General features: G+C 40.8%; 1 protein-coding gene across 7 annotated transcripts in view; it reads right to left on the reverse strand.

Annotated features, from left to right (window-relative positions):
- RIC8B (RIC8 guanine nucleotide exchange factor B) overlaps nt 1-13,370 on the reverse strand; it is a gene marked incomplete at both ends in the record, with an annotated part of 107,529 nt that overhangs the window by 25,910 nt on the left and 68,249 nt on the right. For all 7 annotated transcript variants that reach the window (XM_080705305.1, XM_080705301.1, XM_080705303.1 and 4 more), the window contains one exon: nt 13,030-13,174. In XM_080705305.1, the coding sequence (XP_080561431.1) occupies nt 13,030-13,174 (145 nt within the window). The remainder of the gene's footprint in view (nt 1-13,029; nt 13,175-13,370) is intronic.

The raw sequence follows: 13,370 nt of genomic DNA on the forward strand, positions 1-13,370 counted from the left end.
ACCTTCAGGTGCTCCCAATTACCAACTATCCCCCGACACAGGGGGTTGGAAACACCTGCCATGCAGGTGTGTGTGTGTGTGTGTGTGTGTGTGTGTGTGTGTGTGTGTGTGTGTACTGAAATCAGGGACATTCTACGTCCAAGCTACCCCCTCAGCCCTATCTATTTTTTTGTTTTGAATCAGGGTCCTGCTAAGTTGCTAAGAGCCTCACTGTGTTACTGAGGCTGCCCTTGAATGTGCAATTCTGTTTCAACCTCTCAAGTACTGGGATTATAAGCATGTGCCACCACACCAAGCTATGCAATAAATTTTAAACGGAGAGGCTTCCAAGTGTGGTAGTGGTTATGCTGAACTATCTACAAATTCTCCTACATGTTCTCTGAGGACTAAAAACCTTGTTTTAGGTCAGAAACTTAAATAGATATAAGTGGTCAAGCTGCTTCCCCCCTCAGACATCACTGCTGATCACTGCCAGACTGCTAAAGAACAGGAGTTTTGCTCTTGGAATGGCTCACAAAAACTCTCACCAGGCAAAGCTGTCATTTTGAGGAGGACTAAGAGGTAGCCTCCATAAATACCTAGAATCAAACTGGCAAGAAAACAAGTTTTATTGAAAGGCAGCTCTGACAGAATATAGAGGAAAAACTTCCTTGTTCCAAATCTCCATCTTCTTTCAAAGCTGGCTTTGAATAAAACCTGTTTCCTGCCAATTTGGCTCTGAGTATCTGAGGGCAACTGGTGGTGGAGCCCTGGATGATAACAGGTCTGCCCCCTCGCACAACACACTGGCAGATGTCAGACCTCTTACCAACGGCCCAATTGTGAGGCCACTGGAAAGGAACATGTTTTAAGTCTCTGATTTAAAATTTTACATTAAAAATTCAGTTTTAGAGAAATAATAAAAAACTAACGATAGTAAAGATCAGATTGGATTTTACCAATATGGCATGTAATATAAACTCTATTACTCTTTGTAGGAGTCAGCAGAAAAAGAATAAGAAATAAGAAAAGTTAAAATATTAGACAACAGAACAGGCTAACTTACTGCTTTTTAAAACAAAAGTTAGCAACAATACATGATCACACAAAGCCCACCGAGAAGACAGTTCCAAGAATCGGCCTAGGTAGAGCTCAGTAATGGCTCTAACACTTAGCAACTGGTTGGCCTTGGGTAGGGTATTTTATAGCTCTACCCCAGTCTTTTGATCTCTGGAACAGATTAACTGTCCACCCCACAAGTCAAAGTTTTTAGAAAAAAAATACTCATTCTTTTTTTCCCCCTGGAAATCCTGGGCCAAATAATTATTTCAGACAAAAAAAAAAAAAAAATCAAGAAACAAAAGAACACCCAATAGAGCATTTGGTCCAGGTCCTCTGCCAAGAGTGTATCCACTGCAAGTAGCATGCAGTGATATTTCTAAAACAAGCCAACACATAAAATTTTTACAAAGGAGCCCTACACTATAGACTGTTTTGGGTTATATGTGTGTGTGTTTTCTAGATAGCCTCTTCTCTTTTTTGGCAGTATTGGGGATTGAACTCATGAATGTTCTACCCTTAAACCCTAGTTCCTTTTACTTCGAAACAGGGTCTTGCTAAGTTGCTGAGTCTTACTACACTGCTAAGGCTATAGTGATCCTCAAACCTGGGATCCTCCTGTCTTGGCCTCCCAAGTACTGGGATTATTACAAGTGTGTGCCACCTTGTCAAGCTGATTACTAAATACCTTTAAGGAAGATACTAAGCATGGATTGGAGCTTTATTTAGGAGTATGTTTTTTTTTCTTCTCGTGGTACTGAGAGTGGAACCCAGGGGCTTTTTCTACCTCCAGGCTATACTCCAGACTTATTTTATACTTTATTTGGAAACAGGGTCTCACTAAGTTGTGGAGAGCCTCACTAAGTAGCTGAGGCTGGCTTCGAAACTGTGCGATCCTCCTGTCTCAGCCTCCCACGCGCGGAGATAACAAGCATGCACCACCATGCCTGGCCAGGAGTATTTCCTTTTCTTCAGGTATAATTTCAAAGTGCGCACATGTATGTATGTATTTATTTTGGGGGTCACTGGGAATTAAACCCAGGGGCATTCTACCTCCAAGGTACACCCCTAACCCTTTTTTATTTTTTTCTTTGAAACAGGGTCTTGCTAAGTTGCTGAGGCTGACCTTGAACCTATGATCCTGCTGTCTCAGCCTCCCAAGTACTGAGATTACAGGTGTATGTGCCACCATGCCTAGCTCTGAGTACTTGAATATTTAATCAAAAGATAAAAACAGTTTACTTAAGGCCTTCAAAAGCATACTGATAAGGTATCACCTTAAGGACAATTGTAGAAAACAAAACAACATATTATCCATATAGAAAGCCATAATGAAAGCTATATTTGAATACTATTATAATTCAGATCTCTTCAAAAGAGGCAGAAGTTAAAACGATTCTGAGGGCTTTAAAGGGAAAACAGGAAGTGAAACAGGTGGGCAAGAAGAGAACATACATATGTAGATATATAGTGAGAAATATTCCTGGACAGAGTTTGTTGAAGTTTCAAACACTTGAACCAAAATGTGCCTCCTCTGTTGCTGAATAGAGGCACTCCAGACAAAAGGGAGGTCTCCTCTCTACGGATGTAACAAACTGATGATGTTTTTGTAAAATAAAAAAAGGGTTAATAATACAAGTGGACTAAATGAGATTTAAACTAGCTATCTCAGTCTTAGAACCTCTTGATAACTGTGATCTTGGTAATAATTCTCAGTGGGTGCTAATAAAATCATATATGAATTTAATGAGGAATCATGCAGTTTGGAAGCCTTCTGAACAAATATTGATATGCTATCTCTTACCACCAGTACATCTTTGAGATGCAGTGATTTAGAAAAATTAATGAATTCTTAATGAGTTATCAGAGAAAGAAATGCTCAGTACATGTAGGTATTCTTAATATTCTTGGAAGTCAGACATGATCTTAATGGACAGACACAGAGCCAATGAGGATACACATCACAGATCTAATCCCATACAGAACTAATACTCTCATTCTAAGCATTATTGACAATGCTTATTTTTAATGTGTGTGTGTGTGTGTGTGTGTGTGTGTGTGTGTGTGTGTGAGTGTGCGTATGCTGGGGATTAATCAAGGGTCTTGTTCATTTTAAACATGTGCTCTACTACTGAGCAAAACTCCCAGTCCCAGGCTTATTACTTTTTAAAGCAAACAAGGGGCCGGGCATGCTTATAATCCCAGCATTTGGGAGGCTGAGCCAGGAGGACCACGGTTTGCAGCCAGCCTCAGCTACTTATGAGGCCCTTTGCAACTCAGTGAGACCCTGTTTCAAAATAAAGAATAAAAATATAGGGCTGGGAGTGTAGCTTGGAGGTAGAATGCCCCTGGGTTCCATCCCCTGTACCACACACAAAAAAAAAATAAGTAAATAAAAATAAAAAAGTAAAGCAAATAAGGATAAACTGGGCATGGTGGTACACATTCCTGTAATCCCAGTACTTGAGAGGTTGAGACAGTAGGATCACAGATTCGAGGACAGCCTTAGCAAGTTAGTGAGGCCCTCAGCAACCTAGTGAGATCCTATTTCCAAATAAGAAATAAAATCGGTCTAGAATGTAGCTTGGAAGTAAAATGCCTCTGGCTTCAATTCCCAGTACCCCCCCACACACAAAATAAATAAATAAATTAATTAAAAATAAGGATGTTTTGCGATTCTAGAAAAATAACATTCACTGAAACTGTTAAAAGTCTAAACTGAGGTCATAAGAATAAATGGTTGAAATAAATATACTTAAAACACAGTAATTTATAATGACACAAAATGGCTAAAGATGAAAATATTTTAAGGACGTAAAGGTACTGAAGGCCAAAATACTTTAAGCAGATGGTGTAGATGGTGTTTATTACTCGTTGACTAGAAGAAATAGGTACAAACTCTGATTTTACAAAGATGATTTTAGATATACTTTGCTATAACCTTAACTATTTCAAAATTGTGTGTGTGTCTGTGTGTGTGTGTGTGTGCACGCGCGCGTGCGTGCATGCGTATGCTGGGGATTAATCCGGGGTCTTGTTCATTTTAAACATGTGCTCTACTACTGAGCAACACTCCCAGTCCCAGGCTTATTACTTTTTAAAGCAAATAAGGGGGGCTGGGCGTGGTGGCACACACTTGTAATCCCCGCGCTTGGGAGGCAAAGACAGGAGAATCGCCCAGGTTCGAAGCCAGCCGCTTGCTCTGGCTTAAGAGACCCTGTTTCCAAATAAAAATATAAAAATAGGACTGGGAGTGTAGCCCGGAGGTAGAAGGGCTTCCAGGAACCCTAGTACCACCAAAAATAAATAAATAAATAAATAAATAAATAAATAAATAAATAAAGCAAATAAGGGGCCTTTTAGTTAAGGTTATAGTCGACAAGGCTTTTTTTTGTGTGTGTGTGGAGGGAGTGATAGGGATTGAACCCAGGGGTGTTCTACCTCTAAACTATACCCCCAACCTTATTTTATTTCTTAATTTGGATCTCATTAAGAAGTGGAGAGCTCACCAAGTTGCCGAGGCTAGCCACAAACCTGTGATTCTCCCGTCGCAGTCTACCAAGTACTAGGATTACAAGCGTGTACCACCACATCTGTCTATAGCTGACAGTTTTAAAGTCAAAAGAAGCTGGGTGTGGTGGTGCACGCTCGCAGCCCCTGCACTTGGGAGGCGAGACAGGGGGATTGCACAGGTTCGAAGCCAGCCTCAGCTACTTAGTGAGGCTCTCTGCAAAAAAAAAAAAAAAAAAAAAACCCTGTCTCCAAATAAAATATAAAATAGATCTGGGAGTGTAACCCGGAGGTAGAAAGGCCCCTGGGTTCCACCCCCAGTACCCCCCCCCACACTAGTCTAAAGAACTTTTGTTAAGGCAATAAAGTCCCTAACAGTAGGAATTATTAAAAGGGAGACAAAAGAAATATAAAATCTTCACGGTGAGAAGCGCTGGTGGTGTTTTAAGGAACCTTTTAGTCTATTTTCAAATATACCATATTTCATTCGGTAAAGTAGAAAAGAAAAACTGAGGCAACTTGGATGCTGAGTTGACACCCCATGCAAAAACGGGCAAAACTTGGATGCTAAAGCTAAACAAACAAGAGAGGCAGTCCCACACACACACACACACACACGCACACACACACACACACACACACGCGCGCGCTCTTCATCATAGTACTCATCTACGTAGTTATGTGAAAATGCTTCCGAGATGAAACAACTCAGCACGCACTCGGAGAGTCGCCAGGTTAGCGCTTCTCCATGACCTTGGCAGGATGCGAGGGAAGGAGAAGCGACCGCAGCAGCACAGCCAGCGAGAGCCCCGCGGGCAGCCACGACATTAATTCCTACACAAGTGTGGGTTTTACCTCACACTACCACAAGAGCAAAGAGCGCTTGCTCTTTTTTTTTTTTTTTTTTTTTTTTTTTGTGGTACTGGGGTTCCTGGAAGCCCTTCTTCCTCCGGGCTACACTCCCAGACCTATTTTATATTTTTGAAACAGGGTCTCTTATGCCAGCACGGCTGGCTTCGAACCTGCGCGATCCTCCTGTCTCCGCCTCCCAAGCCCGGGGATTACAAGCGTGCGCCACCACGCCCGGCTTAGAGCATTTGCTCTTTAACAATGAAGAAAGAATGGCAAAACAGATTCTACCCAGAGATCATTCTTCCTTCTCTGTATACATCCTTTCCTTTCTGGACAATACTATAACTTTTAGACGTCAGCACTCGTAGCTTCCTCTAGTTCAGATTCCCAAAGTTGGTGATACTGCCCCAGAGTGGGGGAGGGGGAAGAGAACAAGCCTGAGGGGGTGGTAGCCTCATGTGCAATTGAGGGTATTGAATAAAAATAAGGGGGTGATGGAAGTGTTGGGGTGGGGACTGAATTTTTTTTTCTGAAAAGGACCAAGTAAGCCAACAAATTTGGCTATCTATACAGCTATTATTTTCTATTCCAGCCTCATATTTTTCTACTCCTTATTCCATACAAATGCCCAATATAACTTAAAAAACAAAACAAAACGATGGTTCTATCCCTTCCTGGATAAAACTTGTTTCCCCTAAAGGCTAAGCTCAAATTCCAAAACAGGGTATAAAAGGCTCTTCATTTTGTGGCCTCTGCCTTCTTTGTAAGCTTGTCGTCTGTACTGAGGATTCCTCACATCTCGACTGGTAGTCTCTTCCCAAGGCGATGTTCCATCTCCCTGGCTTACGCAGACATTCTTTGACCTCCATATCCCCTAATTATTCCCTCTGCCAAGTTGTCACAGTGCCTGGCATATCCTTCTCTTAGAGAGCCTATCACAGTATAACGAAAGTATTATCTTATATGGAGAAATACACAAGATGGCATATTCACTCAATGAAGTACTTACTATCTGTAAGGTATTTTACTGAGCAGAAGGGATCCAAAGAGGAGTGAGATATGATCTCTGACCTAAAGAATCTCAAAGTCTTGAATACGAGCTCAACAAATAAAGAGTTATAACAGAGCAAATGTCAAAGGTAAAAAGAGACCAATGAAAACGGCACCGTGGAGAGAATGCTTTAACTTTGCACAGGACGGTCAGAGGCGCCCTCAGAGATGATGCTGCAGCTGCTCTTCAAGGGTAACTAGAGCTCTCCATGCTGACAAAGACCGGGAAGGGCATCCCATGCAAAAACTAGGCATTTAGTATGATTAAAAGCAGAAAGTGCAATGTGGGAGTAGCTGAAAAATATACTAGAGAGGCAAGCAGTGGAAGTAAGATTTGAATTTTACCATGTAGGTGACAAGAGAATCATTTGAGGTTTTCCATGGGAGGGGGTGATGAGATTGTATTTATGTATTAGATCAGTATCTCAGTTATGTGGAAGACAAATGGAAGACAATCTGACTAGATACAGATCTGACTACTGTCATAGTTTTAGAAAATAATTTTGAGGGCCTATACCAAGGTAGTAGTGTGTGGACAGGATGGAAAAATAAATAAGAAATATTTAAAAGGTGAAATCTGTGTGATGTGATAATTAGTTCTACAGGTAAAGAAGGTATCTAGGGTAACTCCCGGGTTTCTGGCTTTAGTAATTAAATAAGTAATGGTGCTTAACATACAGAAAATGATAAAAGGAAAAACAAAAGATCAAGGAACATGGGGATGGAGATAATGAATTCAAGTTTAAATATCAGCTGCAGGTACCTGTGAGAAAGTCAAGGGCAGATTCCAGCAAGCAGGCGGACACTCGTGATGGGTCCAGGAGAAAGGCAGGGCTGGGGAGACAGACTTGGGCAGCTACTCAGCACACACGCTGAAGCAGAAGCCACGGGGGGTGGTGTGATTACTCAGGGAGCAAAGTAAAGAGAAAGTGGGGACCAGAGGACGACTGTAGGGAACACCAGCAACTAAATGCGAAAAGATAGAAATTAGCAAACACAAGTGGAGAGAAAGAAAAAGGAGAGAGGTCAAAGGACAACCTAGAGATGTGTGGTAAAGCCGGGGGTGGTGGCGCACGCTTGTAATCCCCGTGCTTGGGAGGCTGAGACAGGAGGATCGCGCAGGTTAGAAGCCAGCCTCAGCTACTGAGTGAGGCTCTCAGAAGCTTAGTGAGACCGTTTCCAAATAAAATATAAAATAGGATGCCCCTGGGTTCCATCCCCAGAACACACACACACACACACACACACACACACACACACACACACACACAATTACAGCAGTCAACAGGGTTAACCATTATTAAGAGCTGTGGTAAGATAAAAGACAAAAAATGCACCTTAAGTTGGAAAATTAGGTTGTTTGTGACCTCACTGAGCATTTTCAGGGGAATCCGGAGGGTAGGGAATGGGAGCAGAAAGCAAGTTTTACTACCACTGGAACTTGGAAATCGCTGACTTGCAGCAAGTGGAAGGCTGAGTAAAGAGTTAAGGACACTGAAAAAATTGTAGTCTTTCAAGATGCCGGGATGTAAAGAATAAAGATAGGTGTGTGTGTGTGTGTGTGTGTGTGTGTGTGTGTGTGTAGGAAAACACCAAGGGAGAGTTAAAAACCAAAAGAATAGAGAGTAACAACTGATGAGGAAAGGCTTTTGCAAAGACAGGAAGAGAAAAGATAAACAGGAAAGGGAGACTGTTCAGCTCTGAGCTAGAGAGACACCTATTCCTCTGAGACCCAAATGGAGACTACAGTAAATCTGTGTACTGAGGGAGTTCAAGTCTAATTTATCTGGGTTATTCAGCCCCTACAATGCCTTGTGCATATTGAGATTTAGGGAATGTGTTGAAAGGGAAGGGTATGTGGGACCCTACCAAGGCAGCAGATCATTTTACAAATTATTTTCTTTTTGATTAAATTAGGTATGACCTATCTTTAGCCCCCTGTAGAGTACAGATTTTGCGAAGCGATAGTAAAAGTTTAATTATGTCAGGGTTTGATAGAACAAGTTGGTGGCATGAGCACAGCGGAGCATCTGGCCACTCTCGGCTGGAGATGCGGCTTAGCCTGGCACCGACGGTACGTAGGACCCCTGGATGACTCCTCCTGGGTCTAGCAGTCCCGTAAGAGGCTCTCTCTCACTTCACTTCAGTTTCCTCCTTCAATTTCTGCAGGTCTCTGTGTTCCAAACCCAACGTGTTGCTGTTTACTATCTCTGCTCTGTGGTCTGACCTTTGAGCACTGATCAGAGCACTATCAAATTTAGCATATCCTTAAGAGGAAAGATGAACCACTTTGACAGATTGTCTAAAATTTTCCTCCTTCCCTTCTTTCTCTCTTTCTGCCTCTCCTCTCCTCTTTTCTTTACTTCCGGTACTGAGGAAAGAACCCAGGGACACTGTACCTACGAACTACACACCCAGCTCTATTTTATAGTCTTTAAAATTTTTGAAATAGGTCTCACTGAGTTGCGAAGAGCCTTGCTAAGTAGCTGAGACTGTCCTAACTAAGATCTTTGCCTCCCGAATGCTGGGATTATAAGTGTGCACCACCATGCCCGGCTCTAAAATTTATTTCATTTTGATAATCTCCAAACTCCAATTCTAAAATCTGATGACTTTTAAATTAAAGGAAGACTGTCCTTTTTTTAAGTTTTAAATTTGAGTTAGTTGATAACATTTAAAGACAGAGATTGTATGTAAAAGTCCAGTGTTCTAGCTTCTTTTGAATAGGTCTGAGTCCTGTATGGTGCAGGGGGAGGGGCCGGAAGCCCGGAGGCAGGAAGAACCCGCCTCCCTAGGAGTACCCCGCGAGAGTTCCGTTTTCTCACGGGGGAGACCACTCCCCTCCTTAAAAGGGGGATTCCCGCCTCTCTGGGGGCTCTTTCCCACTCCCGCTCCGGAGGAGGGCGGGAGGAACCACTCGGAGGATGTGCGCGGGCTCCCTGTACTAACAAAGGCTACTGGCATCCATATTGGACGGCCCCGTGCATCTGTGTGCGCCGAAGGACTTGCCTTCATCCTACAGTAACCTCAGTTAAGAGTTAAATAGCAATATCCTCTCTCCAGTCCCCTACAGGCCCTTCCCCCTCCCCAGCTCTGTCTCCCTAACAATGAGTTGTTGAAAACTGCCCGTTTTCATTCATCATCTTACATCTAGTCCACCTAATTTATGACTAGCTTGGCTGCTATATGCATTTGAGCCGGTGACCCTTGCAGAAGAATATGAGTAACACGAGGGCATAGATCTTGTGGATCTTTAGCTGTGTAATCCCAGGGTATAGCTAAAAAATATTTTTTGAATTAATGAAATTTGATTCTAAAAGAAAACACCTATAAACTTATAATCAAATTGAAAAATCAGTCAACTTTATATAGAACAGTTTAAAGTTAAAAAAAAACCCCATCATGTTGCTAATGTGGGTTTGCTTTAGGCTCTAACTTAAAACTATGAAACTTTACAAATACTGGGTACACGAGGGAACAAAGCCAACCATTTCAAATGAAAGAAAAATTAATAAAAAACCACTGATAATGTATAATCACTGTTTTGCTATGACATTCATTAACTCATCTGTAAGAATGACTAAAGAAAGTTAAATATATATTTAGCTATATATTTAGAGTTGTAATATTTAGTCATAAGAAACAAATTTTATTTTTGTCTTATTTTTTAAATAAAGTATACAGGGCATTTTTATTGTAAAAAATTTTAATACAGACTTAAAAAAGAAAAAGAACACCAATAATCTTACTGCTCAAGGTAACATTAGTAATATAATATTATCACATTATATTATATATTTTGGCATATGCCTTGACAACATGTTAAATTTTTTCATTATTTATTTGTGTTGTCCTGGGAATTTAACCCGGGGGTGCTTTACCACTGAACTACATCCTTAACTCTTTTATATTTTTTTCTTTTGAGACAGAGTCTCCCTAAGTTACCAAGGCTGGCCTAGACTTGCAATCCTCTTGCCTCAGCCTTCTAAGTTGCTAGAATTGTGAGCCATCCTGCCCAGCTTTAGCAAACCTTTTTAAACAAATATACATGCGTACAGTTTGGATTTATGTATATACAAATTACACACTTTCTCTGTTTGTTTATTTTGTTGTATTAGGGATTGAGCACAGGGGTAATTCTACCACTGAGCTATACCGCCAGCCCCATTTTATTTTCGTTTTGAAACAGGGATTCACTAAGTTGCGGAGGCTGGCTGTGAACCTGCAATCTTCGTGTCTCAGACTCCCAAGTACTGGGATTACAAGCATGCGCCACCTCGCCCAACCCACACACACACTTTTATTTTTATTTATTTATTTATTTTTAATTTTGGTGGTACTGGGGTTCCTGGAAGCCCTTCTACCTCCGGGCTATACTCCCAGACCTATTTTTATATATTTTTATTTGGAAACAGGGTCTCTTAAGCCAGTGAGGCTGGCTTCGAACCTGCGCGATCCTCCTGTCTCCGCCTCCCAAGCACGGGGATTAAAAGCGTGCGCCACCACACCCAGCACACACAATTAAAAAAAAAAAATTTTTTTCTGATATTGGGGTTTGTGAACCCAGGGACATTTTTACCTCTAAGCTATACCTCCAGCCCTTTTTATTTTGAAACAGGGTCTCGCTAAGCTGCTGAGGCTGCCCTCAAGCCTATGATCCTTCCATCTCAGCCTCCCAAGTACTTGGATTATAGGCATGTGTCACACATCCAGCTTAAAAACAGCTCTTTTTTAATTAAAAAAGTATTCAATTCAGCCAATATTTACAAACAATTATATAAGATATAATAATCATTTAATTTCAGGGTGATAAATCAATTTTTTCAGTTATGAAAAAAGTAAATTGTTCAAAAGAACAGAAGAAACTGAAATAATAATATTAACTTTAGAGGGTACTTTTGAGAACTAAATGAGTTATACATAGGATGTCAGGTACATCATACATCTCATTTCATAAAAGCTATACTTATCGCCATGATAATAATGATCAAAATATGTTGTTAGTATACCATCTTAACAGGAACTTAAGTGGTTGGATTAATAAATAAAAAATAAAGTTTAAGAATAATGATGACTTAAGATTTTGGGATTTTTCATCGTCAAATTATTTCACAAAACTCGAGTACTGAAAAAAAGAATTAGCCAGGCGTGGTGGCACATGCTTGTAATCCTTGCGCTTGGGAGGTGGAGACAGGAGGATCGCACAGGTTCAAAGCCAGCCACGCTGGCTTGAGACCCTGTTTCCAAAAATAAAAAAGTATAAAATGAGTCTGGGAGTGTAGCCTGGAGGTAGAAGAGCTTCCAGGAACCCCACTACCACCAAAAAAAAAAAAAAAAAAGAATTGAAAAAATCTATTTACATGGGATTTTTTTTTTTTTTTTTTTTTTTTTTGCGCGGGTCTGGGGATGGAACCCGGGAGCATTTGACCTCCGAGCTATAGCCCCTGTCCTGGTTTTTTCTTTATTCTTTAATGTGAAACAGGGTCTCACTATGTTGCGGAGGGCCTCACTAAGTAGCTGAGGCTGTCCGCGAAATGCGATGCTCCAGTCTCAGCCTCTTGAATGCTGGGATTACAAGCGTGCGCCATCACGCCCAGCTCTACATGGGATTTTATACTAAAATAATTTATAAGCTAAAAGAAGAAAGAAAGAAATAAGAATATCTGAATAATTAAAAGTTCTTCCTTTGTAGGACTTGCCTACAAAGCAAATAATCCATACAATTTTAGGAAATATTTTAAATTGTTAGATCCACCTCAGGAGACAGTCACTCTATACTGACAGAGTAGTCTGTGTTATATCACAGTAGTTATTTTAAAATTTCTCTCTTCACTATGCTATCACTTCAAGGGTAAGAGACATATCTTACACATTCCTGTATATCTACCTAGTATGTTATATAGATAACATTCACTAACTACTGATTGAAGAACTTAGTGAAGAAACCAAATTTGTGTGTGTGTGTGTGTGTGTGTGTGTGTGTGTGTGTGTGTGTGGTGGTACTGTGGGTGGAACCCAGAGGCTTTCTACTTCCAGGCTATACTCCCAGACCTTTTTTATATTTTATTTGGAAACAGGGTCTCACTAAGTTGCTGAGAGCCTCACTAAGTAACCGAGGCTGGCTTCGAACCCGTGTGATCCTCCTGTCTCAGCCTCCCAAGCGCGGGGATTACAAGCATGCGCCACCACGCCCGGCTAGAAACCAAATTTTAATTCCAAGAGAAATTCAATAGAAGAAATGACCCAGGTCTGAGCCTGGTTATCAAAAGAGTAGCACCTGAATTATTAGGTAGGGTTTCAAAATGGCTGTAATTCCTGTCCCTTCAAGATTAAGAAGTTTGGGGTAAGGATACAGAAAGCAAATTTTAAATATGTGTGTCTGTCTGGTAAGGTATCTGTCTCTGTGTGTCTTAATAAATTCAGAAGTATATAAAAATTCTTTTAAATTGCTAATTTTTATTATCTCCTTAGTCTAAGTAAGCTTTGGAAAGAATGGAGGAAAATGACTACTACCAACAGAAAATCTTCTTGGATTTCCTCCAAAAGGTAAAAGCAGAGGGAAATGAGAGTTTAACCTACCTCTCTCTTTGCAAAGGACAAAAAGGAACTCAGCAGCAATTTGCTTGACTCCAAGGTCAACATGTGTCATGAGGCGCACCAGCTTATTTCTCACAGTGGAGCCAACTTCAGGTCTATTTGTCACATCCCTCAGTGGTGGTAAAACCTGACAGCATAATAAAAACATCATCAGCTGAGGGTGCAGAGCATGTGGGATGGTACCATGCAACCGGGCAGTCCTGTAATGTTCAATGGGCATATTTTCTACGGAAAAAAATTAAAAACAAATATAGGTTAGCTTCCAAATAAAATAAAAATAAACAATAACAGTAAATCTCAAATAATTTGATGCCTATAATGAG

The sequence above is a fragment of the Muscardinus avellanarius genome (genome assembly GCF_963383645.1).
Source record: "Muscardinus avellanarius genome assembly, chromosome: 11".
NCBI classification, from domain to species: Eukaryota; Metazoa; Chordata; class Mammalia; order Rodentia; family Gliridae; genus Muscardinus; species Muscardinus avellanarius.